Genomic DNA, 26,997 nt, shown 5'->3' on the forward strand with positions numbered 1-26,997 from the left:
GGACTCCCAATCGACCAGTTGTGATACAGCCTGGAATCGAACCAGGGTCTGTAGTGACATCTCTAGCACTGAGATGCAGTGCCTTAGACTGCTGCACCACTGGGGGGCTGGTGAACCATGTGGAGGACATTGTAGGTTGTGGGGCGTCAGGGGGGTACAGTGGACGAGAAGGAAGGCTTGGTTCTAACTTTCTAGGCCCGTTATGTTAAGTTTGTGCTTTTAATGATGTAGCTATTGGGCCAATAAATGTATTTCTCTCTCTCTCTCTATTTCTTTCTTTCTTTCTGTTTCTCTCTCTCTCTTTCTCTCTCTTTCTCTTTTCTTCTCTCTCTTCTGTCTCATTCTCTGTCTAGGTCTCTGTCTCTCTTTCTCTGGGATCCGTAGGGCGGCGGGGGTGGCAGAGGGGGCTGTGGAGCAGAATCAATTTAAATTCTATTTATTTTTTGGTTTGTGTTGGGTTTTCATCAATGGTGGTTATTAGGAGGAGAAAGTGCCACCAGGGCTCTTGGGTTCTGATGTTATTACCTGGGAGGAGAGGAGAGGAGGGATCTGGAATAAGGCCAGTTCTGCAATGTTATACAGGGACGCTCTGAGCTCTCTCATTTTAAAAGGCTGACAAGAAGAAGGATGCTGTGTACCACCGCAGGATACAATATTACCACATTCCACACTTCCTTTAATGTGCTGACCTTGAAATACAGCATGTAAACTAGTGAATTCAATTCCTTTCAATTCAACTGCATATTTTGTCCCCCTGGGGTTATTCTCTGTCTATTGTCCATATGAACGTAATACCGAGGTATGTACCCATGTGTACTTATCTGTAAGTGTGTCTTTGTACCAATTCCTCATGGTAGGTGAACAAGTATGGAGATGATTTGGGTGACAAACCTGCTACGTTGATTATAGTGGGGAGGGAGTAATATAAAGACTTTTGAAAAGGTGTCTTGTACAGTTTCATTTACTCCCGCCAGCTCTCTGGCTCTCTCTCCGTCAGCACGAGACAAGGCGGTGGCGGTGGTGGAATGGAATCATTGTCCTTCCTCGCCTGTCAGTGCTGCTTCACCACTGGCAGCGGACAGAAGGGAGTAGGACAGACAAAGAGAGAGAGAATGAGAGAGAGAGACAGACAGACAGACATAGAGAGAGAGAGACCGACAGAGGGTGAGAGCAAGGGAGAGAAAGAAAGGAGCGACAGAGAGACTGAGGCAGAATGTGATGATTGATCTGCAAAATTGATCTGCAAAATCCAGGAGAACTCTTGATTTTTAAAGCCTGCTTTAAGAAGGCAGCCATGTAGAAACATGCAGACTAACTCCAAGCATCCAGCGATTCTATATTCCTGCATAATGGCTGGATCTCTGAGAGAACTTGCTTGTTTGTTGTTGAAGACATACATTACATGGAAAACCATGGAAACCTTGTCTTGAAATAGTTTTGAGGCATCCGGGCATGCCCTTACGGAAAAACAACGTGATCTTATGTGAAGGTAATGTAATAACATGTGACAGCATGTAAAAGCAACATGTAATAACAAAACTACACATTTGAAAGCATGAGAGAGTTAGGTTTGCACATGTGAAACTGCAATTCACGTGAGGTGAAAACATGTTATTCTCCTCACATATGAAAAGGTATTAACATATGAACTCTAATTGTAATTTTCACATGTGAAGCTGCACAGTTCAAGTTTTTATTTGTAAGGCAAGTAATGAAATGGGATGGGGGTTTTAAGGTAAGCGGTATGCTGTTCAGCTAAAATAGTTTAAACATTTGGCATGATTACTTTGTGCTGACTTCTCAATATGACCCCATTTGGGATTTGATATCCCAACCTCTGGATTTGGGGTATGCTGATCTTACTTCTCAAGCAAGAATTTTGCTAGGACTGTCTGGGAGTGATCTGAGTGGGGAGTGGAAGTAATATGGAATCTGAAAACGACCTGTTATTCACCGGCAGCACGATAGTGGTGCCCTAAAGTCTTGATAAGCCCAGTCATTCTAGACTGAGGCTAATGACTGTTTAGTCTAAAACATACTAAAGTGCCTGGAAATATGAGGAAATTGCTAAAGTAGTCAAATGTTTAGTATGAAACAACATTGCCAGCCGTCATGTCGTCAAATTTACTTTCGAAATGGCAATGTTGTCATTAGCTTACAAAGTTTGTAAAAAATAGCTAGCAATGCTAACGGTAGCACGGTGTACCCTCTGACACATTGGTGCGTCTGGCTTCCGGGTTGGATGCGCGCTGTGTTAAGAAGCAGTACGGCTGGTGGGGTTGTGTATCGGAGGACGCATGACTTTCAACCTTCGTCTCTCCCGAGCCCATACGGGAGTTGTAGCGATGAGACAAGATAGTAGCTACTACAACAATTGGATACCACGAAATTGGGGTAAAATAAAAATGTAAAAAAACTATTGGGATGAAATATGCAACCCATGAATTGGCAGAGAGGTTTGGAACTCTCTTTGTTGATGATCTTTATAAACTGGGTGGTTCGAGCACTGAATACTGATTGGCTGACAACCGTGGTATATCAGGCCATATACCACAGGTCTAATTACGTAGGTTTCTCAACAGATTTCTCACCGTTAAACTTCTGACCTTTCACAACGCTCTAACCGGTTACCTACCTGTGGAGAATAATCAGTATTGGGGTAGCTACTCTGAAAATATTGTTTAAAAGCTACCAATTACATCACAGTGGAAGAAGTTAAGTTACACTAAAACTACTGCGTGAAACATTATCATATCTAAATCTCAAATATCATAGGCCTCACTCTGGAGTCAGATGTTAACCAAATGTGTAATTTGGCCTTTTAACACAAAAAGTATGTTTCAACTGAGAATAAGTCAGGTCTGATGCCGAAAAAGAAAGGATATTCTTGCCTACTTCATCCATATTGTCTTTTCTATTAGCAAAAAAGTAGTGTGTAGTTCCAGTAGTTAGCTAAAGTAATTAACTACTGAAAACACTGTCAAGATTTGAATTTAGTTTAATTACCACCAAGCTACTGCAAAATGTAGTTTAATTACTAGTTGTGAACTACATGTAGTTCACTACTCCCCGACGCTGAAAACATTGCAACTGCCTGGAAGGTTAGTGCCACTGCTAGCATGTTGTGGCACACACGTTCCACGTCATGCATTATTTTCCACAGAGCGCATAGCCCCTTGTAGATTATTCCTTACATATTAAAGGCCCAGTGAAGTCAAAAACATGATTTCCTGTGTTTTATATTTCAAAACTATGAGTTTAGAATAATATAGTTACATTTTGAAAATTATGATAATTCCCTTTTAGTGTGAGAGCTGTTTGAATAGACTGCCTGTAATGTCTGCCTGTTTTCAATTGATGGAGTTTTAGCCTGCATGGTGACAGTCCAAGCTAAATTCTTGCTTGAGAAATTTCTCTTTGCTAAGAAGCATTTTTTAAATTATTATTGTTATACTTTTTTAAAATGGAAAACATGTACATTACGGTACTTAATTTTTACCCAGAAATGATTTGATATTGAGATAAAAACAGCTGCTGTCACGCCCTGACCATAGAGAGCTGTTTATTCGGGGCGGCAGGGTAACCTAGTGGTTAGAGCGTTGGACTAGTAGCCGGAAGGTTGCAAGTTCAAACCCCTGAGCTGACAAGGTACAAATCTGTCGTTCTGCCCCTGAACAGGCAGTTAACCCACTGTTCCTAGGCCGTGACTAGGGTGAGTCATCTAGGTGATTGATGATTTATGTTGGCCTGGTATGCATCCCAATCAGAGACAGCTGTTTATCGTTGTCTCTGATTGGGGATCATATTTAGGTTGCCATTTTCCCCATTGTGTTTTGTGGGATCTTGTCTACAGTTAGTTGCCTGTGTGCACACCAGCAGCTTCACGTTTCGTTTGGTAGTTTGTTGTTTTTGTTCAGTGTTCATTTATTAAAGGATAATGTACACCTACCAAGATGCACCTTAGTCCATTCCTTATGACGATCGTGACAGAAGATCCCACAAAGCACAAAGGGGAAATGGCTGCCTAAATATGAACCCAATCAGAGACAATGACAAACAGCTGCCTCTGATTGGGAACCATATCTAGCCAACATAGACACATAATCACCTAGATGACCCACCCTACCCCGACCTAACCAACATAGAGAATAAAAAGCTCTCTATGGTCAGGGTGTGACAGCTGCATTGACCATGTCACCAGGCAAGTCAAAACTCCACCCATGAAAAACCTGCTCATTAGAAGGTCCTGTGTAGATTGTATTTTCAACCAGCAACTATCAGGAAATAACACTGTTCTAATTTTCTTTACACTTTTACAGTGTTAGTTTCATCAGTATGACACAAATCACAGGAAAAACTGAATTTTGACTGCACTGGGCCTATAAAGGATTTAAAAGATTTCAAATAGTATTAGAACCCAGGTCTGGTAGAAACAGCTACAGTAGGTTGTTGGCAGTTAAGAGCGTTGTGCCAGTCACCGAGCAAGGCACTTAACCCTAATTGCTCCTGTAAGTCATTCTGGATAAGAGCATCTGCTAAAATGACCAACAAAAATATGAATAACAGTTTGAAGTAATACACTGTTTTCCAACACTGCTGAAGACCTGTATTTGTTTACATCATTGTTGAGATACCTGGGGGAAAGAGGGGGTGCCTTGGGAGGTCTGGAGGAGACAAGATGTTTTTACAGCACAATTTGTTTGGAGCCGGGGTTGAGGATGAAAAGGGAGCAAGGGGTTGCTTTTGGAGTGAGGTAGTGGAGGTGAAGGGGAGGAGGAGAGGGGCCTGTGTGACTGCTGATAGTTAGGGGGAGGTGGAGAGATGACGAGGGTAGCTCTTTGCTCATGCTGCCTCAGGACTGCATTCTGTAATTAATTTTGTATCTCTCTCATCACTCTCTCTCTCTCTCTCTCCTTCCTCTTTTCATCTCTCTCCTCACACTTGTTTTGTCTCTGTTTGAAGTGGGACTCTTTAGGAAGGCATTGAATTTCCAGGCATGAGCCACTTTGATGCTTTAAGTACCCTCCATTGTCTCCTTGTGAAAAATGTAAATGTGAAGCTGCCATTTACAGATGTCGGATCTTAATTTGAGCCTGTTTGCTACAGCAGGAATCCTGCAGCAACATGAAATTTGAATTATAAATGTAGGAAATGCAGGATAAATGTAGTAAGATGTTAGTTTGTCTGCCCCGGAGCATGTTAGTTCTGAAGGATTTTTTGCCATAGAAATATACCTGGCTAAAAGGTGAGCCACTTTCGTGGTACGGGTAATACCAAGTTGAACTCAGAGTTTAACAAAGTTACCTCCCTAACTACTTAAACTACATTCGTAGTATAGGGCTCTGTTTTGTAGAATCCCTTACAGGAGATTTTCCTGTGAAAGTTTTCCACATGTGAAACTGCAAATTTCACATCCGAATCCACAATTCACGTGAGGTAAAAACATGTTATTCGCCTCACATGTGAAGAAGTAGTGTTAACATGTCAACTCAAAATGTATTACATGTGAACAACTGGCCTCATGCATCTGTTTTTTACGCTCAACATGTGAAAACATCTATTTCACATGCGAAAAGCGATTTTAATTACAAATTTCACATCAATCAATCAATTACATTTATTTATAAAGCCATTTTACGTCAACAGATGTCACAACGTGCTATACAGAAACCCAGCCTAAAACCCCAAACAGCAAGCAATGCAGATGTAGAAGCACGGTGGCTAGGAAAAACTCCCTAGAAAGGCAGGAACCTAGGAAGAAACCTAGAGTTGAACCAGAATCTGAGGGGTGGCCAGTCCGCTTCTGGCTGTGCCGGGTGGAGATTATAACAGAACATATCCAAGATGTTCAAATGTTCATAGATGACCAGCAGGGTCAGATAATAATAATCACAGTGGCTATAGAGGTTGCAACAGGCCAGGTAGTCCTGAGGCATGGTCCTAGGGCTCAGTTCCTCAGAGAGAGAGAGGGAGGCAGGGAGAGAGGGAGAGAGAGAATACTTAAATGCACATAGGACACCAGATAAGAGAAGATAAATACTCCAGATATAACAGAAATACTGGACAGGAGGGATCTGAGGTCCTTATATTGGGTTCCCTATATTGACCAGAGCCAAAAGTAATGCACTATATAGGGAATTGGGTACCATTTGAGACTGTCCTGACCTTTCTGTTCTGATGCCTGTATTACTGTAAGCACAGAGTTGTTACAAGCAAGGAGCTACACGGAACAGTGTGTATACACTTGTTGCATTCATCATCTACATTCAAATGGAATTTTATTCATTGTAAGCAAATTATGTCCAAAGCAACCAAGTAATTTAAAGAAAAACAATCATCCACATTGAGTTAACTGTCTTTGTGTTTGTGTGTTCAATTCTTTCTAATGCTGAACCTGAAGAGAAGGATACAGAGAAAGAAAAGGAGAAGGAGAAGGAGAAGGAGAAGGAGAAGGAGAAGGAGAAGGAGAAGGAGAAAGAGAAAGAGATGGAGACAGACACCAGCGCTAGTGAACGTGAGTATTTGATTTCATGTACATTTAATTATGTATACATATTCACTTTACATCTCTGAAATAGGTTACACAGGGGAAGAGGAAAGTGCTTACACAGGGGAAGAGGAAATAGGTTACACAGGGGAAGAGGAAATAGGTTACACAGGGGAAGAGGAAATAGGTTACACGGGGGAAGAGGAAATAGGTTACACAAGGGAAGAGGAAGGAGCTTATACATAGGGGAAGAGGAAATAGGATACACAGGGGAAGAGGAAATAGGTTACACAGGGGAAGAGGAAATAGGTTACATGGGGGAAGAGGAGAGAGCTTATACAGGGGAAGAGGAAATAGGTTACACAGGGGAAGAGGAAATAGGTTACACAGGGGAAGAGGAAATAGGTTACACGGGGGAAGAGGAAATAGGTTACACAGGGGAAGATGAAATAGGTTACACAGGGGAAGAGGAAATAGGTTACACAGGGGAAGAGGAAATAGGTTACACAGGGGAAGAGGAAAGATAATGAACTATTATGTTAGTTCATAATAGTGCATCGGTTGTGGGTGTATGAACAAACTTCCCCAAGTTTCTCCTCACTCAGTGGTTAAAAGACCATGTGAAGAGTCAAATAGTGTCTGACTGCAGTCTGATGCAGAGGCTCTGAGAGTCGCCTACAAGTATATGTTAGTATCCTACATTTACAGAAATATATAGGCCTATTTGTGGGTGTATGACCATGATCAAACTTCCCCATGTGTCTGCTCAGTCAGTTGGTGTAAGACATGTTGAAGGGTCTGAGTGATGATGAGTGATTGTCTTTTAGTATCCTTCAATATCCTACACTGCCCATAGAATCTCAGAGATAGAAAGCTGTGATTATAATCTCTTCTCCTCCTCTCTCTCACTCTCTCGCTCTTTCTCTGTGTCTCACTCTCTCTCTATTTCTCCCTCTCTCTCTCTTCACCTCATCTGTCCTCCTTTCCTGGCTGTCTATTAGAAATAAATGCTAAAGTCGAGAGCTTGGAAGGATCTGACCCAACTGAAACCGACAGCTCTCCGTCCAAAGGTAAGTTGGCATCGGAGGCTCTCACACACAAACGCACACACGCACACACACTCATTCCGCACACACACTCTCAACAAACACACACACACAGACACACACTCTCTCCCTGGTCATCTTCATTGATCTGCTTGTGGATTCTTATTAGCGACCACAGCTGTTGAATAAAAATTCACATCAGTCTGAGTACCCTCAGCATTGAGTAGGGATGCCTGGCATCTGTCAGTATGTAGCTTCACCCTCCTTCACTCACTTCCTCTTTCTGTCTATCCCTCAACCTCTTTCAGTCTATCCCTCTACCTCTTTCTGTCTATCCCTCTACCTCTTTCTGTCTATCCCTCTACCTCATTCTGTCTATTCCTCTACCTCTTTCTGTCTATCCCTCTACCTCTTTCTGTCTATCCCTCTACCTCTATCTGTCTATATCTCTCTACCTCTTTCTGACTATCCCTCTATCTCTTTCTGTCTATCCCTCTACCTCATTCTGTCTATTCCTCTACCTCTTTCTGTCTATCCCTCTACCTCTTTCTGTCTATCCCTCTACCTCTTTCTTTCTATCCCTCTTTACCTCTTTCTGTCTATCCATCTACTTCTTTCTGTCTATCCCTCTACCTCTTTCTGTCTATCACTCTCTGCCTCTTTCTGTCTATCACTCTCTACCTCTTTCACTCTCTGCCTCTTTCTGTCTATCACTCTCAACCACTTTCTGTCTATCACTCTCTACCTCTTTCTGTCTATCCCTCTACCTCTTTCTGTCTATCCCTCTACCTCTTTCTGTCTATCACTCTCTACCTCATTCTGTCTATTCCTCTACCTCTTTCTGTCTATCCCTCTTCCGCATTATGTCTATCCCTCTACCTCTTTCTGTCTTCCCTCTACCTCTTTCTGTCTATCCCTCTACCTCATGTCTATCACTCTACCTCTTTCTGTCTATCCCTCTCTACCTCTTTCTGTCTATCCCTCTCCAACTCTTTCTGTCTTTCACTCTCTTCCTCTTTCTGTCTATCCCTATCTACCTCATTCTGTCTATTCCGCCACCTCTTTCTGTATATCCCCCTCTACCTCATTCTGTCTATCCCTCTCTACCTCTTTCTGTCTATCCCTCTCCACCTCTTTCTCTCTATCTCTCTACTTCTTTCTGTCTTTCACTCTCTTCCTCTTTCTGTCTATCCCTATCTACCTCATTCTGTCTATTCCGCCACCTCTTTCTGTATATCCCCCTCTACCTCATTCTGTCTATCCCTCTCTACCTCTTTCTGTCTATCCCTCTCCACCTCTTTCTCTCTATCTCTCTACTTCTTTCTGTCTATCACTCTCTACCTCATTCTGTCTATTCCTCTACCTCATTCTGTCTATCCCTCTACCTCTTTCTGTCTATCCCTCTACCTCTTTCTGTCTATCACTCTCTACCTCATTCTGTCTATTCCTCTACCTCATTCTGTCTATCCCTCTACTTCTTTCTGTCTATCACTCTCTACGTCATTCTGTCTATTCCTCTACCTCATTCTGTCTATCCCTCTACCTCTTTCTGTCTATCCCTCTACCTCTTTCTGTCTATCACTCTCTACCTCATTCTGTCTATTCCTCTACCTCATTCTGTCTATCCCTCTACCTCTTTCTGTCTATCCCTCTACCTATTTCTGTCTATCCCTCTTCCGCATTATGTCTATCCCTCTACCTCTTTCTGTCTTCCCTCTACCTCTTTCTGTCTTCCCTCTACCTCTTTCTGTCTATCCCTCTACCTCATGTCTATCCCTCTCTACCTCTTTCTGTCTATCCCTCTCTACATCTTTCTGTCTATCCCTCTCCAACTCTTTCTGTCTTTCACTCTCTTCCTCTTTCTGTCTATCCCTATCTACCTCATTCTGTCTATTCTGCCACCTCTTTCTGTATATCCCCCTCTACCCCATTCTGTCTATCCCTCTCTACCTCATTCTGTCTATTCTGCCACCTCTTTCTGTATATCCCCCTCTACCTCATTCTGTCTATCCCTCTCTACCTCTTTCTGTCTATCCCTCTCCACCTCTTTCTCTCTATCTCTCTACTTCTTTCTGTCTATCACTCTCTACCTCATTCTGTCTATCCCTCTACCTCTTTCAGTCTATCCCTCTACCTCATTCTGTCTATTCCTCTACCTCATTCTGTCTATCCCTCTACCTCTTTCTGTCTATCACTCTCTACCTCATTCTGTCTATTCCTCTACCTCATTCTGTCTATCCCTCTACCTCTTTCTGTCTATCCCTCTACCTCTTTCTGTCTATCACTCTCTACCTCATTCTGTCTATTCCTCAACCTCATTCTGTCTATTCCTCTACCTCATTCTGTCTATCCCTCTTCCGCATTATGTCTATCCCTCTACCTCTTTCTGTCTTCCCTCTACCTCTTTCTGTCTTCCCTCTACCTCTTTATGTCTATCCCTCTCTACCTCTTTCTGTCTATCCCTCTCTACATCTTTCTGTCTATCCCTCTCCAACTCTTTCTGTCTTTCACTCTCTTCCTCTTTCTGTCTATCCCTATCTACCTCATTCTGTCTATTCCGCCACCTCTTTCTGTATATCTCCCTCTACCTCATTCTGTCTATCCCTCTCTACCTCTTTCTGTCTATCCCTCTCCACCTCTTTCTCTCTATCTCTCTACTTCTTTCTGTCTATCACTCTCTACCTCATTCTGTCTATCCCTCTACCTCATTCTGTCTATCCCTCTAACTCTGTCTGTCTATCCCTCTACTTCATTCTGTCTATCCCTCTCTACCTCTTTCTGTGTATCCCTCTCTACCTTTTTCTGTGTATCCCTCTCTACCTTTTTCTGTGTATCCCTCTCTACCTCTTTCTGTCTATCCCTCTACCTCTTTCTGTCTTTCCCTCTACCTCTTTCTGTATATCCCCCTGTACCTCATTCTGTCTATCCCTCTCTACCTCTTTCTGTCTATCCCTCTCCACCTCTTTCTCTCTATCCCTCTACCTCTTTCTGTCTATCCCTCTACCTCATTCTGTCTATTCCTCTACCTCATTCTGTCTATCCCTCTACCTCTTTCTGTCTATCCCTCTACCTCTTTCTGTCTATCACTCTCTACCTCATTCTCTCTATTCCTCTACCTCATTCTGTCTATCCCTCTACCTCTTTCTGTCTATCCCTCTACCTCTTTCTGTCTATCCCTCTCTACATCTTTCTGTCTATCCCTCTCCAACTCTTTCTGTCTTTCACTCTCTTCCTCTTTCTGTCTATCCCTATCTACCTCATTCTGTCTATTCCGCCACCTCTTTCTGTATATCCCCCTGTACCTCATTCTGTCTATCCCTCTCTACCTCTTTCTGTCTATCCCTCTCCACCTCTTTCTCTCTATCTCTCTACTTCTTTCTGTCTTTCACTCTCTTCCTCTTTCTGTCTATCCCTATCTACCTCATTCTGTCTATTCCGCCACCTCTTTCTGTATATCCCCCTCTAGCTCATTCTGTCTATCCCTCTCTACCTCTTTCTGTCTATCCCTCTCCACCTCTTTCTCTCTATCTCTCTACTTCTTTCTGTCTATCACTCTCTACCTCATTCTGTCTATCCCTCTACCTCATTCTGTCTATCCCTCTACCTCTTTCTGTCTATCCCTCTACCTCTTTCTGTCTATCCCTCTACCTCTTTCTGTCTATCCCTCTACCTCTTTATGTCTATCCCTCTACCTCTTTCTGTCTATCACTCTCTACCTCTTTCTGTCTATCCCTCTACTTCTTTCTGTCTATCACTCTCTACCTCTTTCTGTCTATCCCTCTACCTCTTTCTGTCTATCCCTCTACTCTTTCTGTCTATCACTCTCTACCTCATTCTGTCTATTCCTCTACCTCATTCTGTCTATCCCTCTACCTCTTTCTGTCTATCCCTCTACCTCTTTCTGTCTATCCCTCTTCCGCATTATGTCTATCCCTCTACCTCTTTCTGTCTTCCCTCTACCTCTTTCTGTCTTCCCTCTACCTCTTTCTGTCTATCCCTCTACCTCATGTCTATCCCTCTCTACCTCTTTCTGTCTATCCCTCTCTACATCTTTCTGTCTATCCCTCTCCAACTCTTTCTGTCTTTCACTCTCTTCCTCTTTCTGTCTATCCCTATCTACCTCATTCTGTCTATTCCGCCACCTCTTTCTGTATATCCCCCTGTACCTCATTCTGTCTATCCCTCTCTACCTCTTTCTGTCTATCCCTCTCCACCTCTTTCTCTCTATCTCTCTACTTCTTTCTGTCTTTCACTCTCTTCCTCTTTCTGTCTATCCCTATCTACCTCATTCTGTCTATTCTGCCACCTCTTTCTGTATATCCCCCTCTACCTCATTCTGTCTATCCCTCTCTACCTCTTTCTGTCTATCCCTCTCCACCTCTTTCTCTCTATCTCTCTACTTCTTTCTGTCTATCACTCTCTACCTCATTCTGTCTATCCCTCTACCTCTTTCTGTCTATCCCTCTACCTCATTCTGTCTATTCCTCTACCTCATTCTGTCTATCCCTCTACCTCTTTCTGTCTATCACTCTCTACCTCATTCTGTCTATTCCTCTACCTCATTCTGTCTATCCCTCTACCTCTTTCTGTCTATCCCTCTACCTCTTTCTGTCTATCACTCTCTACCTCATTCTGTCTATTCCTCAACCTCATTCTGTCTATTCCTCTACCTCATTCTGTCTATCCCTCTTCCGCATTATGTCTATCCCTCTACCTCTTTCTGTCTTCCCTCTACCTCTTTCTGTCTTCCCTCTACCTCTTTCTGTCTATCCCTCTACCTCATGTCTATCCCTCTACCTCTTTATGTCTATCCCTCTCTACCTCTTTCTGTCTATGCCTCTCTACATCTTTCTGTCTATCCCTCTCCAACTCTTTCTGTCTTTCACTCTCTTCCTCTTTCTGTCTATCCCTATCTACCTCATTCTGTCTATTCCGCCACCTCTTTCTGTATATCTCCCTCTACCTCATTCTGTCTATCCCTCTCTACCTCTTTCTGTCTATCCCTCTCCACCTCTTTCTCTCTATCTCTCTACTTCTTTCTGTCTATCACTCTCTACCTCATTCTGTCTATCCCTCTACCTCATTCTGTCTATCCCTCTAACTCTGTCTGTCTATCCCTCTACTTCATTCTGTCTATCCCTCTCTACCTCTTTCTGTCTATCCCTCTCTACCTTTTTCTGTGTATCCCTCTCTACCTCTTTCTGTCTATCCCTCTACCTCTTTCTGTCTTTCCCTCTACCTCTTTCTGTCTTTCCCTCTACCTCTTTATGTCTATCCCTCTACCTCTTTCTGTCTATCCCTCTCTACCTCTTTCTCTCTATCTCTCTACTTCTTCTGTCTATCACTCTCTACCTCATTCTGTCTATCCCTCTACCTCATTCTGTCTATCCCTCTACCTCTTTCTGTCTATCACTCTCTACCTCATTCTGTCTATTCCTCTACCTCATTCTGTCTATCCCTCTACCTCTTTCTGTCTATCCCTCTACCTATTTCTGTCTATCCCTCTTCCGCATTATGTCTATCCCTCTACCTCTTTCTGTCTTCCCTCTACCTCTTTCTGTCTTCCCTCTACCTCTTTCTGTCTATCCCTCTACCTCATGTCTATCCCTCTCTACCTCTTTCTGTCTATCCCTCTCTACATCTTTCTGTCTATCCCTCTCCAACTCTTTCTGTCTTTCACTCTCTTCCTCTTTCTGTCTATCCCTATCTACCTCATTCTGTCTATTCTGCCACCTCTTTCTGTATATCCCCCTCTACCTCATTCTGTCTATCCCTCTCTACCTCATTCTGTCTATTCTGCCACCTCTTTCTGTATATCCCCCTCTACCTCATTCTGTCTATCCCTCTCTACCTCTTTCTGTCTATCCCTCTCCACCTCTTTCTCTCTATCTCTCTACTTCTTTCTGTCTATCACTCTCTACCTCATTCTGTCTATCCCTCTACCTCTTTCAGTCTATCCCTCTACCTCATTCTGTCTATTCCTCTACCTCATTCTGTCTATCCCTCTACCTCTTTCTGTCTATCACTCTCTACCTCATTCTGTCTATTCCTCTACCTCATTCTGTCTATCCCTCTACCTCTTTCTGTCTATCCCTCTACCCTCTTTCTGTCTATCACTCTCTACCTCATTCTGTCTATTCCTCAACCTCATTCTGTCTATTCCTCTACCTCATTCTGTCTATCCCTCTTCCGCATTATGTCTATCCCTCTACCTCTTTCTGTCTTCCCTCTACCTCTTTCTGTCTTCCCTCTACCTCTTTATGTCTATCCCTCTCTACCTCTTTCTGTCTATCCCTCTCTACATCTTTCTGTCTATCCCTCTCCAACTCTTTCTGTCTTTCACTCTCTTCCTCTTTCTGTCTATCCCTATCTACCTCATTCTGTCTATTCCGCCACCTCTTTCTGTATATCTCCCTCTACCTCATTCTGTCTATCCCTCTCTACCTCTTTCTGTCTATCCCTCTCCACCTCTTTCTCTCTATCTCTCTACTTCTTTCTGTCTATCACTCTCTACCTCATTCTGTCTATCCCTCTACCCTCATTCTGGTCTATCCCTCTAACTCTGTCTGTCTATCCCTCTACTTCATTCTGTCTATCCCTCTCTACCCCTCTTTCTGTGTATCCCTCTCTACCTTTTTCTCTGTGTATCCTCTCTACCTTTTTCTGTGTATCCCTCTCTACCTCTTTCTGTCTATCCCTCTACCTCTTTCTGTCTTTCCCTCTACCTCTTTCTGTATATCCCCTGTACCTCATTCTGTCTATCCCTCTCTACCTCTTTCTGTCTATCCCTCTCCACCTCTTTCTCTCTATCCCTCTACCTCTTTCTGTCTATCCCTCTACCTCATTCTGTCTATTCCTCTACCTCATTCTGTCTATCCCTCTACCTCTTCTGTCTATCCCTCTACCTCTTTCTGTCTATCACTCTCTAACTCATTCTCTCTATTCCTCTACCTCATTCTGTCTATCCCTCTACCTCTTTCTGTCTATCCCTCTAACCTATTTCTGTCTATCCCTCTCTACATCTTTCTGTCTATCCCTCTCCAACTCTTTCTGTCTTTCACTCTCTCTTCCTCTTTCTGTCTATCCCTATCTACCTCATTCTGTCTATTCCGCCACCTCTTTCTGTATATCCCCCTGTACCTCATTCTGTCTATCCTCTCTACCTCTTTCTGTCTATCCCTCTCCACCTCTTTCTTCTCTATCTCTCTACTTCTTTCTGTCTTTCACTCTCTTCCTCTTTCTGTCTATCCCTATCTACCTCATTCTGTCTATTCTGCCACCTCTTTCTGTATATCCCCCTCTAGCTCATTCTGTCTATCCCTCTCTACCTCTTTCTGTCTATCCCTCTCCACCTCTTTCTCTATATCTCTCTACTTCTTTCTGTCTATCACTCTCTACCCTCATTCTGTCTATCCCTCTACCTCATTCTGTGTCTATCCCTCTACCTCTTTCTGTCTATCCCTCTACCTCTTTCTGTCTATCCCTCTACCTCTTTCTGTCTATCCCTCTACCTCTTTATGTCTATCCCTCTACCTCTTTCTGTCTATCACTCTCTACCTCTTCTGTCTATCCCTCTACTTCTTTCTGTCTATCACTCTCTACCTCATTCTGTCTATTCCTCTACCTCATTCTGTCTATCCCTCTACCTCTTTCTGTCTATCCCTCTACCTCTTTCTGTCTATCACTCTCTACCTCATTCTGTCTATTCCTCTACCTCATTCTGTCTATCCCTCTACCTCTTTCTGTCTATCCCTCTACCTATTTCTGTCTATCCCTCTTCCGCATTATGTCTATCCCTCTACCTCTTTCTGTCTTCCCTCTACCTCTTTCTGTCTTCCCTCTACCTCTTTCTGTCTATCCCCTCTACCTCATGTCTATCCCTCTCTACCTCTTTCTGTCTATCCCTCTCTACATCTTCTGTCTATCCCTCTCCAACTCTTTCTGTCTTTCACTCTCTTCCTCTTCTGTCTATCCCTATCTACCTCATTCTGTCTATTCCGCCACCTCTTTCTGTATATCCCCCTGTACCTCATTATGTCTATCCCTCTCTACCTCTTTCTGTCTATCCCTCTCCACCTCTTTCTCTCTATCTCTCTACTTCTTTCTGTCTTTCACTCTCTTCCTCTTTCTGTCTATCCCTATCTACCTCATTCTGTCTATTCTGCCACCTCTTTCTGTATATCCCCCTCTACCTCATTCTGTCTATCCCTCTCTACCTCTTTCTGTCTATCCCTCTCCACCTCTTTCTCTCTATCTCTCTACTTCTTTCTGTCTATCACTCTCTACCTCATTCTGTCTATCCTCTACCTCTTTCTGTCTATCCCTCTACCTCATTCTGTCTATTCCTCTACCTCATTCTGTCTATCCCTCTACCTCTTTCTGTCTATCACTCTCTACCCTCATTCTGTCTATTCCTCTACCTATTCTGTCTATCCCTCTACCTCTTTCTGTCTATCCCTCTACCTCTTTTCTGTCTATCACTCTCTACCTCATTCTGTCATTCCTCAACCTCATTCTGTCTATTCCTCTACCTCATTCTGTCTATCCCTCTTCCGCATTATGTCTATCCCTCTACCTCTTTCTCTTCTTCCCTCTACCTCTTTCCTGTCTTCCCTCTACCTCTTTCTGTCTATCCCTCTACTCATGTCTATTCCCTCTACCTCTTTATGTCTATCCCTCTTACCTCTTTCTGTCTATGCCTCTCTACATCTTTCTGTCTACCCTCTCCAACTCTTTCTGTCTTTCACTCTCTTCCTCTTTCTGTCTATCCCTATCTACCTCATTCTGTCTATTCGCCACCTCTTTCTGTATATCTCCCTCTAACCTCATTCCTGTCTATCCCTCTCTAACCTCTTTCTGTCTATCCCTCTCCACCTCTTCTCTCTATCCTCTCTACTTCTTTCTGTCTATCACTCTCTACCTCATTCTGTCTATCCCTCCTACCTCATTCTGTCTATCCCTCTAACTCTGTCTGTCTATCCCTCTACTTCATTCTGTCTATCCCTCTCTACCTCTTTCTGTCTATCCCCTCTACCTTTTTCTGTGTATCCCTCTCTACCTCTTTCTGTCTATCCCTCTACCTCTTTCTGTCTTTCCTCTATACCTCTTTTCTGTCTTTCCCTCTACCTCTTTATGTCTATCCCTCTACCTCTTTCTGTCTATCCCCTCTACCTCCCGCTTTCTCTCTATCTCTCTACTTCTTTCTGTCTATCACTCTCTACCTCATTCTGTCTATCCCTCTACCTCATTCTGTCTCCTCTAACTCTGTCTGTCTATCCCTCTACTTCATTCTGTCTATCCCTCTCTACTCTTTCTGTCTTCCCTCTACCTCTTTCTGTCTATCCCTCTAACCTCATGTCTATCCCTCTCTACCTCTTTCTGTCTATCCCTCTCTACATCTTTTCTGTCTATCCCTCTCCAACTCTTTCTGTCTTTCACTCCTCTTCCTCTTTCTGTTCCATCTACCTATCTACCTCATTCTGTCTATTCTGCCACCTCTTTCTGTATATCCCCCCTACCTCATTCTGTCTATCCCTCTCTACCTCATGTCTTCTATTCTGCCACCTCTTTCTGTATATCCCCCTCTACCTCATTCTGTCTATCCATCTCTCTACCTCTTTCTGTCTATCCCTCTCCACCTCTTTCTCTCTATCTCTCTACTTCTTTCTGTCTATCACTCTCTACCTCATTCTGTCTATCATCCCTCTACCTCTTTCAGCTATCCCTCTACCTCATCTGTCTATTCCTCATTCCTCTCCCTCATTCTTTCATGTCTATCCCTCTACCTCTTTCTGTCTATCACTCTCTACCTCATCTGTCTATTCTCTACCTCATTCTGTCTATATCCCTCTACCTCTTTCTGTCTATCCCTCTACCTCTTTCTGTCTATCACTCTCTACCTCTCTGTCTATTCCTCAACCTCATTCTGTCTATTCCTCTACCTCATTCTGTTCTATCCCTCTTCCGCATTATGTCTATCCCTCTACCTCTTTCTGTTTCTGTCTTCCCTCTACCTCTTTCTGTCTTCCCTCTACCTCTTTATGTCTATCCTCTCTACCTCTTTCTGTCTATCCCTCTCTACCTCTTTCTGTCTATCCCTCTCCAACTCTTTCTGTCTTTCACTCTCTCTCTTTCTGTCTATCCCTATCTACCTCATTCTGTCTATTCCGCCGCCACCTCTTTCTGTATATCTCCCTCTACCTCATTCTGTCTATCCCTCTCTACCTCTTTCTGTCTATCCCTCTCCACCTCTTTCTCTCTATCTCTCTACTTCTTTCTGTCTATCACTCTCTACCTCATTCTGTCTATCCCTCTACCTCATTCTGTCTATCCCTCTAACTCTGTCTGTCTATCCCTCTACTTCATTCTGTCTATCCCTCTCTAATCCCTCTCTACCTCTTCTGTGTATCCCTCTCTACCTTTTCTGTTATCCCTCTCTACCCTTTTTCTGTGTATCCCTCTCTACCTCTTTCTGTCTATCCCTCTACCTCCTTCTTTCTGTCTTTCCCTCTACCTCTTTCTGTATATCCCCTGTACCTCATTCTGTCTATCCCTCTCTACCTCTTTCTGTCTATCCCTCTCCACCTCTTTCTCTCTATCCCTCTACCTCTTTCTGTCTATCCCTCTACCTCATTCTGTCTTTCCTCTACCTCATTCTGTCTATCCATCCTATCCCTCTACCTCTTTCTGTCTATCCCTCTACCTCTTTCTGTCTATCACTCTCTACCTCATTCTCTATTCTCTACCTCATTCTGTCTATCCCTCTATACCTCTTTCTGTCTATCCCTCTACCTATTTCTGTCTATCCCTCTCTACATCTTTCTGTCTATCCCTCTCCAACTCTTTCTGTCTTTCACTCTCTTCCTCTTTCTGTCTATCCCTATCTACCTCATTCTGTCTATTCCGCCACCTCTTTCTGTATATCCCCCTGTACCTCATTCTGTCTATCCCTCTCTACCTCTTTCTGTCTATCCCTCTCCACCTCTTTCTCTCTATCTCTCTACTTCTTTCTGTCTTTCACTCTCTTCCTCTTTCTGTCTATCCCTATCTCCTCATTCTGTCTATTCTGCCACCTCTTTCTGTATATCCCCCTCTAGCTCATTCTGTCTATCCCTCTCTACCTCTTTCTGTCTATCCTCTCCACCTCTTTCTCTATATATCTCGCTACTTCTTTCTGTCTATCACTCTCTACCTCCTCATTCTGCTGTCTTACCCTCTCCTCATCGTCTATCCCTCTACCCTCTTTCTGTCTATCCTCTACCTCTTTCTGTCTATCCCTCTACCTCTTTCTGTCTATCCCTCTACCTCTTTATGTCTATCCCTCTACCTCTTTCTGTCTATGACTCTCTACCTCTTTCTGTCTATCCTCTACTTCTGCTGACTGCTTTCTCTGTCTATCACTCTCTACCTCATTCTGTCTATTCCTCTACCTCATTCTGTCTATCCCTCTACCTCTTTCTGTCTATCCCTCTCTACCTCTTTCTGTCTATCACTCTCTACCTCTTCTCTGTCTATTCCTCTACCTCATTCTGTCTATCCCTCTACCCTCTTCTGTCTATCCCTATCTACCTCATTCTGTCTATTCTGCCACCTCTTTCTGTATATCCCCCTCTACCTCATTCTGTCTATCCCTCTCTACCTCTTTCTGTCTATCCCTCTCCACCTCTTTCTCTCTATCTCTCTACTTCTTTCTGTCTATCACTCTCTACCTCATTCTGTCTATCCCTCTAACCTCATTCTGTCTATCCCTCTACTTCATTCTGTCTATCCCTCTACTCTTTCTGTGTATCCCTCTCTACCTTTTTCTGTGTATCCCTCTCTACCTTTTTCTGTGTATCCCTCTCTACCTCTTCTGTCTATCCCTCTACCTCTTTCTGTCTTTCCCTCTACCTCTTTCTGTATATCCCCCTGTACCTCATTCTGTCTATCCCTCTCTACCTCTTTCTGTCTATCCCTCTCCACCTCTTTCTCTCTATCCCTCTACCTCTTTCTGTCTATCCCTCTACCTCATTCTGTCTTTCCTCCTCCTCTACCTCATTCTGTCTATCCCTCTACCTCTTTCTGTCTATCCCTCTACCTCTTTCTGTCTATCACTCTCTCCCCCCCTCATCTCTCTATCTCTACCTCATTCTGTCTATCCCTCTACCTCTTTCTGTCTATCCCTCTACCTATTTCTGTCTATCCCTCTCTACATCTTTCTGTCTATCCCTCTCCAACTCTTTCTGTCTTTCACTCTCTTTTCCTCTTTCTGTCTATCCCTATCTACACCTCATTCTGTCTATTCCGCCACCTCTTTCTGTATATCCCCCTGTACCTCATTCTGTCTATCCCTCTCTACCTCTTTCTGTCTATCCCTCTCTCACCTCTTTCTCTCTATCTCTCTACTTCTTTCTGTCTTTTCACTCTCTTCCTCTTTCTGTCTATCCCTATCTACCTCATTCTGTCTATTCTGCACCTCTTTCTGTATTCCCCCTCTAGCTCATTCTGTCTATCCCTCTCTACCTCTTTCTGTCTATCCCTCCACCTCTTCTCTATATCTCTCTACTTCTTTCCTGCTATCATCACTCTCTACCTCATTCTGTCTATCCCTCTACCTCATTCTGTCTATCCCTCTACCTCTTTCTGTCTATCCTCTACCTCTTTCTGTCTATCCCTCTACCTCTTTCTCTGTCTATCCCTCTACCTCTTTATGTCTATCCCTCTACCTCTTTCTGTCTATCACTCTCTACCTCTTTCTGTCTATCCCTCTACTTCTTTCTGTCTATCACTCTCTACCTCATTCTGTCTATTCCTCTACCTCATTCTGTCTATCCCTCTACCTCTTTCTGTCTATCCCTCTACCTCTTTCTGTCTATCACTCTCTACCTCATTCTGTCTATTCCTCTACCCTCATTCTGTCTATCCCCTCTACCTCTTTCTGTCTATCCTATCTACCTCATTCTGTCTATTTTTCTGGCCCCTCTTTCTGTATATCCCCTCTACCCTCATTCTGTCTATCCCTCTCTACCTCTCTTCTGTCTATCCCTCTCCACCTCTTTCTCTCTATCTCTCTACTTCTTTCTGTCTATCACTCTCTACCTCATTCTGTCTATCCCTCTACCTCATTCTGTCTATCCCTCTACTTCATTCTGTCTATCCCTCTCTACATCTTTCTGTGTATCCCTCTCTACCTTTTTCTGTGTATCCCTCTCTACCTTTTTCTGTGTATCCCTCTAACCTCTTTCTGTCTATCCCTCTACCTCTTTCTGTCTTTCCCTCTACCTCTTTCTGTATATCCCCCTGTACCCTCATTCTGTCTATCCCCTCTACCTCTTCTGTCTATCCCTCTCCACCTCTTTCTTTCTCTATCCCTCTACCTCTTTCTGTCTATCCCTCTCCTCTACCTCATTCTGTCTATTCCTCTACCTCATTCTGTCTATCCCCTCTACCTCTCTCTTCTCTATATCCCTCTACCTCTTTTCTGTCTATCACTCTCTACTCACCTCATTCTCTCTATTCCTCTACCTCATTCTGTCTATCCCTCTACCTCTTTCTGTCTATCCCTCTACCTATTTCTGTCTATCCCTCTCTACATCTTTCTGTCTATCCCTCTCCAACTCTTTCTGTCTTTCACTCTCTTCCTCTTTCTGTCTATCCCTATCTACCTCATTCTGTCTATTCCGCCACCTCTTTCTGTATATCCCCCTGTACCTCATTCTGTCTATCCCTCTCTACCTCTTTCTGTCTATCCCTCTCCCACCTCTTTCTTTCTCTCTATCTCTCTACTTCTTCTGTCTTCACTCTCTTCCTCTTTCTGTCTACCCATCCCTATCTACCTCATTCTGTCTATTCTGCCACCTCTTTCTGTATATCCCCCTCTAGCTCATTCTGTCTATCCCTCTCTACCTCTTTCTGTCTATCCCTCTCCACCTCTTTCTCTATATCTCTCTACTTTTTTCTGTCTATCACTCTCTACCTCATTCTGTCTATCCCTCTACCTCATTCTGTCTATCCCCTCTACCTCTTTCTGTCTATCCTCTACCTCTTTCTGTCTATCCCTCTACCTCTTTCTGTCTATCCCTCTACCTCTTATGTCTATCCCTCTACCTCTTTCTGTCTATCACTCTCTACCTCCTCTTTCTGTCTATCCCTCTACTTCTTTCTGTCTATCACTCTCTACCTCATTCTGTCTATTCCTCTACCTCATTCTGTCTATCCCTCTACCCCTCTTTCTGTCTATCCTCTACCTCTTTCTGTCTATCCCCTTTCCTCTTTCATGTCTATCCCTCTACCTCTTTCTGTCTTCCCTCTACCTCTTTCTGTCTTCCCTCTACCTCTTTCTGTCTATCCCTCTACCTCATGTCTATCCCTCTCTACCTCTTTCTGTCTATCCCTCTCTACATCTTTCTGTCTATCCCTCCCACTCTTTCTGTCTTTCACTCTCTTCCTCTTTCTGTCTATCCCTATCTACCTCATTCTGTCTATTCCGCCACCTCTTTCTGTATATCCCCCTGTACCTCATTCTGTCTATCCCTCTCTACCTCTTTCTGTCTATCCCTCTCCACCTCTTTCTCTCTATCTCTCTACTTCTTTCTGTCTTTCACTCTCTTCCTCTTTCTGTCTATCCCTATCTACCTCATTCTGTCTATTCTGCCACCTCTTTCTGTATATCCCCCTCTACTCATTCTGTCTATCCCTCCCCTCTACTCTTTCTGTCTATCCCTCTCCACCTCTTTCTCTCTATCTCTCTACTTCTTTCTGTCTATCCTCTCTACCTCATTCTGTCTATCCCTCTACCTCTTTCTGTCTATCCCTCTACCTCATTCTGTCTATTCCTCTACCTCATTCTGTCTGTATCCCTCTACCTCTTTCTGTCTATCACTCTCTACCTCATTCTGTCTATTCCTCTACCTCATCTGTCTATCCCTCTACCTCTTTCTGTCTATCCCTCTACCTCTTTCTGTCTATCACTCTCTACCTCATTCTGTCTATTCCTCAACCTCATTCTCTGTCTATTCCTCTACCTCATTCTGTCTATCCTCTTCCGCATTATGTCTATCCCTCTACCTCTTTCTGTCTTCCCTCTACCTCTTTCTGTCTTCCTCTACCTCTTTCTGTCTATCCCTCTACCTCATGTCTATCCCTCTACCTCTTTATGTCTATCCCTCTCTACCTCTTTCTGTCTATGCCTCTCTACATCTTTCTGTCTATCCCCTCTCCAACTCTTTCTGTCTTCACTCTCTTCCTCCTCTTTCTGTCTATCCCTATCTACCTCATTCTCTGTCTATTCCGCCACCTCTTTCTGTATATCTCCCTCTACCTCATTCTGTCTATCCTCTCTACCTCTTTGTCTATCCCTCTCCACCTCTTTCTCTCTATCTCTCTACTTCTTTCTGTCTATCACTCTCTACCTCATTCTGTCTATCCCTCTACCTCATTCTGTCTATCCCTCTAACTCTGTCTGTCTATCCCTCTACTTCATTCTGTCTATCCCTCTCTACCTCTTTCTGTCTATCCCTCTCTACCTTTTTTATGTGTATCCTCTCTACCTCTTTCTGTCTATCCCTCTACCTCTTCTGTCTTTCCCTCTACCTCTTCTGTCTTTCCCTCTACCCCTACCTCTTTATGTCTATCCCTCTACCTCTTTCTGTCTATCCCTCTCTTACCTCACTCTTTCTCTCTATCTCTCTACTTCTTTCTGTTCTATCACTCTCTACCTCTCATTCTGTCTATCCCTCTCCTCATTCTGTCTATCCCTCTACTCTGTCTGTCTATCCCTCTACTTCATTCTGTCTATCCCTCTCTACCTCTTTCTGTTCTGTATCCCTCTCTACCTTTTTCTGTGTATCCCTCTCTACTCTTTTTCTGTTATCCCTCTCTATCTAACCCACGCCTTTCTGTCTATCCCTCTACCCTTTCTGTCTATCCCCCTCTACCTCTTTCTGTATATCCCCCTGTACCTCATTCTGTCTATCCCTCTCTACCTCTTTCTGTCTATCCTCTCCCCTCTTTCTCTCTATCCCTCTACCTCTTTCTGTCTATCCCTCTACTACCTCATTCTGTCTATTCCTCTACCTCATTTCTGTCTATCCCTCTACCTCTTTCTGTCTATCCCTCTACCTCTTTCTGTCTATCACTCTCTACCTCATTCTGTCTATTCCTCTACCTCATTCTGTCTATCCCTCTACCTCTTTCTGTCTATCCCTCTACCTCTTTCTGTCTATCCCTCTCACATCTTCTGTCTATCCCTCTCCAACTCTTTCTGTCTTTCACTCTCTTCCTCTTCTGTCTATCCCTATACTCTCCTCATTCTGTCTATTTCCCCACCTCTCTTTCTGTATATCCCCTGTACCTCATTCTGTCTATCCCTCTCTACCTCTTTCTGTCTATCCCTCTCCACCTCTTTCTGTCTATCTCTCTACTTCTTTCTGTCTTTCACTCTCTTCCTCTTTCTGTCTATCCCTATACCTCATTCTGTCTATTCCGCCACCTCTTTCTGTATATCCCCCTCTACCTCATTCTGTCTATCCCTCTCTACCTCTTTCTGTCTATCCTCTCCACCTCTTTCTCTCTATCTCTCTTACTTCTTTCTGTCTATCACTCTCTACCTCATTCTGTCTATTCCTCTTACCTCATTCTGTCTATCCCTCTACCTCTTTCTGTCTATCCCCTCTACCTCCTTTCTGTCTATCACTCTCTACCCCTTCATTCTGTCTATTCCTCTACCTCATTCTGTCTATCCTCTACCTCATTCTGTCTATCCCCTCTACCTCTTTCTGTCTATCCCTCTACCTCTTTCTGTCTATCCCTCTAACCTCTTTCTGTCTATCCCTCTACCTCATTATGTCTATCCCTCTACCTCTTTCTGTCTATCACTCTCTACCTCTTTCTGTCTATCCCTCTACTTCTTCTGTCTATCACTCTCTACCTCATTCTGTCTATTCCTCTACCTCATTTCTGTCTATCCCTCTACGTCTTTCTGTCTATCCCTCTAACCTCTTTCTGTCTATCACTCTCTACTTCATTCTGTCTATTTCCTCTACCTCATTCTGTCTATCCCTCTACCTCTTTCTGTCTATCCCTCTACCTATTTCTGTTCTATCCCTCTTCCGCATTATGTCTATTCCCTCTACCTCTTCTGTCTTCCCTCTACCTCTTTCTGTCTTCCCTCTACCTCTTTCTGTCTATCCCTCTACCTCATGTCTAACCCTCTCTACCTCATTCTGTCTATTCCGCCACCATCTTTCTGTATATCCCCCTGTACCTCATTCTGTCTATCCCTCTCTACCTCTTTTCTGTCTATCCCTCCTCCACCTCTTTCTCTCTATCTCTCTACTTCTTTCTGTCTTTCACTCTCTTCCTCTTTCTGTCTATCCCCTATCTACCTCATTCTGTCTATTCTGCCACCTCTTTCTGTATTCCCCCTCTACCTCATTCTGGTCTATCCCTCTCTACCTCTTTCTGTCTATCCCTCTCCACCTCTTTCTCTCTATCTCTCTACTTCTTTCTGTCTATCACTCTCTACCTCATCTGTCTATCATCCTCTACCTCTTTCTGTCTATCCCTCTACCTCATTTCTGTCTATTCCTCTACCTCATTCTGTCTATCCCTCTACCTCTTTCTGTCTATCACTCTCTACCTCATTCTGTCTATTCCTCTACCTCATTCTGTCTATCCCTCTACCTCTTTCTGTCTATCCCTCTACCTCTTTCTGTCTAATCATCACTCTCTACCTCATTCGGGTCTATTCCTCACCTCATTCTGTCTATTCCTCTACCTCATTCTGTCCTATCCTCTTCCTCTTCCCGCATGGATGTTATCCCTCTACCTCTTTCTGTCTTCCCTCTACCTCTTTCTGTCTTCTTCTCTCTGACCTCTTTTCTGTCTATCCCTCTACCTCTTAGGTCTATCCCTCTCTACCTCTTTCTGTCTATTCCTCTCTACATCTTTCTGTCTATCCCTCTCCAACTCTTTCTGTCTATCCCTCTACCTCATGTCTATCCCTCTACCTCTTTATGTCTATCACTCTCTACCTCATTCTGTCTATTCCTCTACCTCATTCTGTCTATCCCTCTACCTCTTTCTGTCTATCCCTCTACCTCTTTCTGTCTATCACTCTCTACCTCATTCTGTCTATTCCTCTACCTCATTCTGTCTATCCCTCTACCTCATTCTGTCTATCCCTCTACCTCTTTCTGTCTATCCCTCTACCTCTTTCTGTCTATCCCTCTACCTCTTTCTGTCTATCCCTCTACTTCATTATGTCTATCCTCTACCTCTTTCTGTCTATCACTCTCTACCTCTTTCTGTCTATCCCTCTACTTCTTTCTGTCTATCACTCTCTACCTCATTCTGTCTATTCCTCTACCTCATTCTTTCTATCCCTCTACCTCTTTCTGTCTATCCCTCTACCTCTTTCTGTCTATCACTCTCTACCTCATTCTGTCTATTCCTCTACCTCATTCTGTCTATCCCTCTACCTCTTTCTGTCTATCCCTCTACCTATTTCTGTCTATCCCTCTTCCGCATTATGTCTATCCCTCTACCTCTTTCTGTCTTCCCTCTACCTCTTTCTGTCTATCCCTCTACCCTCATGTCTATCCCTCTCTACCTCTTTCTGTCTATCCCTCTCTACATCTTTTCTGTCTATCCCTCTCCAACTCTTTCTGTCTTTCACTCTCTTCCTCTTTCTGTCTATCCTTATCTACCTCATTCTGTCTATTCCGCCACCTCTTTCTGTATATCCCCCTGTACCTCATTCTGTCTATCCCTCTCTACCTCTTTCTGTCTATTCCCTCTCCACCCTCTTCTCTCTATCTCTCTACTTCTTTCTGTCTATCACTCTCTACCTCATTCTGTCTATCCCTCTACCTCTTTCTGTCTATCCCTCTACCTCTTTCTGTCTATCCCTCTACCTCTTTCTGTCTTCCCTCCTCTACCTCTTTCTGTCTATCCCTCTACTTCTTTCTGTCTATTCACTATCTACCTCATTCTGTCTATTCCTCTACCTCATTCTGTCTATCCCTCTACCTCTTTCTGTCTATCCCTCTACCTCTTTCTGTCTATCACTCTCTACCTCATTCTGTCTATTCCTCTACCTCATTCTATCTATCCCTCTACCTCTTTCTGTCTATCCCTCTACCTCTTTCTGTCTATCCCTCTACCTCTTTCTGTCTATCCCTCTAACCTCATTATGTCTATCCCTCTACCTCTTTCTGTCTATCACTCTCTACCTCTTTCTGTCTATCCCTCTACTTCTTTCTGTCTATCACTCTCTACCTCATTCTGTCTATTCCTCTACCTCATTCTGTCTATCCCTCTACCTCTTTCTGTCTATCCCTCTACCTCTTTCTGTCTATCACTCTCTACCTCATTCTGTCTATTCCTCTACCTCATTCTGTCATCCCTCTACCTCTTTCTGTCTATCCCTCTACCTATTTCTGTCTATCCCTCTTCCGCATTATGTCTATCCTCTACCTCTTTCTG

General features: G+C 43.5%; 1 protein-coding gene across 1 annotated transcript in view; it reads left to right on the top strand.

The window, feature by feature from the left end:
* Positions 1-26,997, top strand: part of LOC109898925 (mono-ADP ribosylhydrolase 2) — a 722,140-nt gene that overhangs the window by 680,199 nt on the left and 14,944 nt on the right. Inside the window, exons 12-13 of the mRNA XM_031836489.1 lie at positions 6,401-6,514; positions 7,489-7,557. Of these exons, the coding sequence (XP_031692349.1) occupies positions 6,401-6,514; positions 7,489-7,557 (183 nt within the window). The remainder of the gene's footprint in view (positions 1-6,400; positions 6,515-7,488; positions 7,558-26,997) is intronic.

This window comes from Oncorhynchus kisutch, linkage group LG11 (genome assembly GCF_002021735.2).
Source record: "Oncorhynchus kisutch isolate 150728-3 linkage group LG11, Okis_V2, whole genome shotgun sequence".
NCBI lineage: Eukaryota > Metazoa > Chordata > Actinopteri > Salmoniformes > Salmonidae > Oncorhynchus > Oncorhynchus kisutch.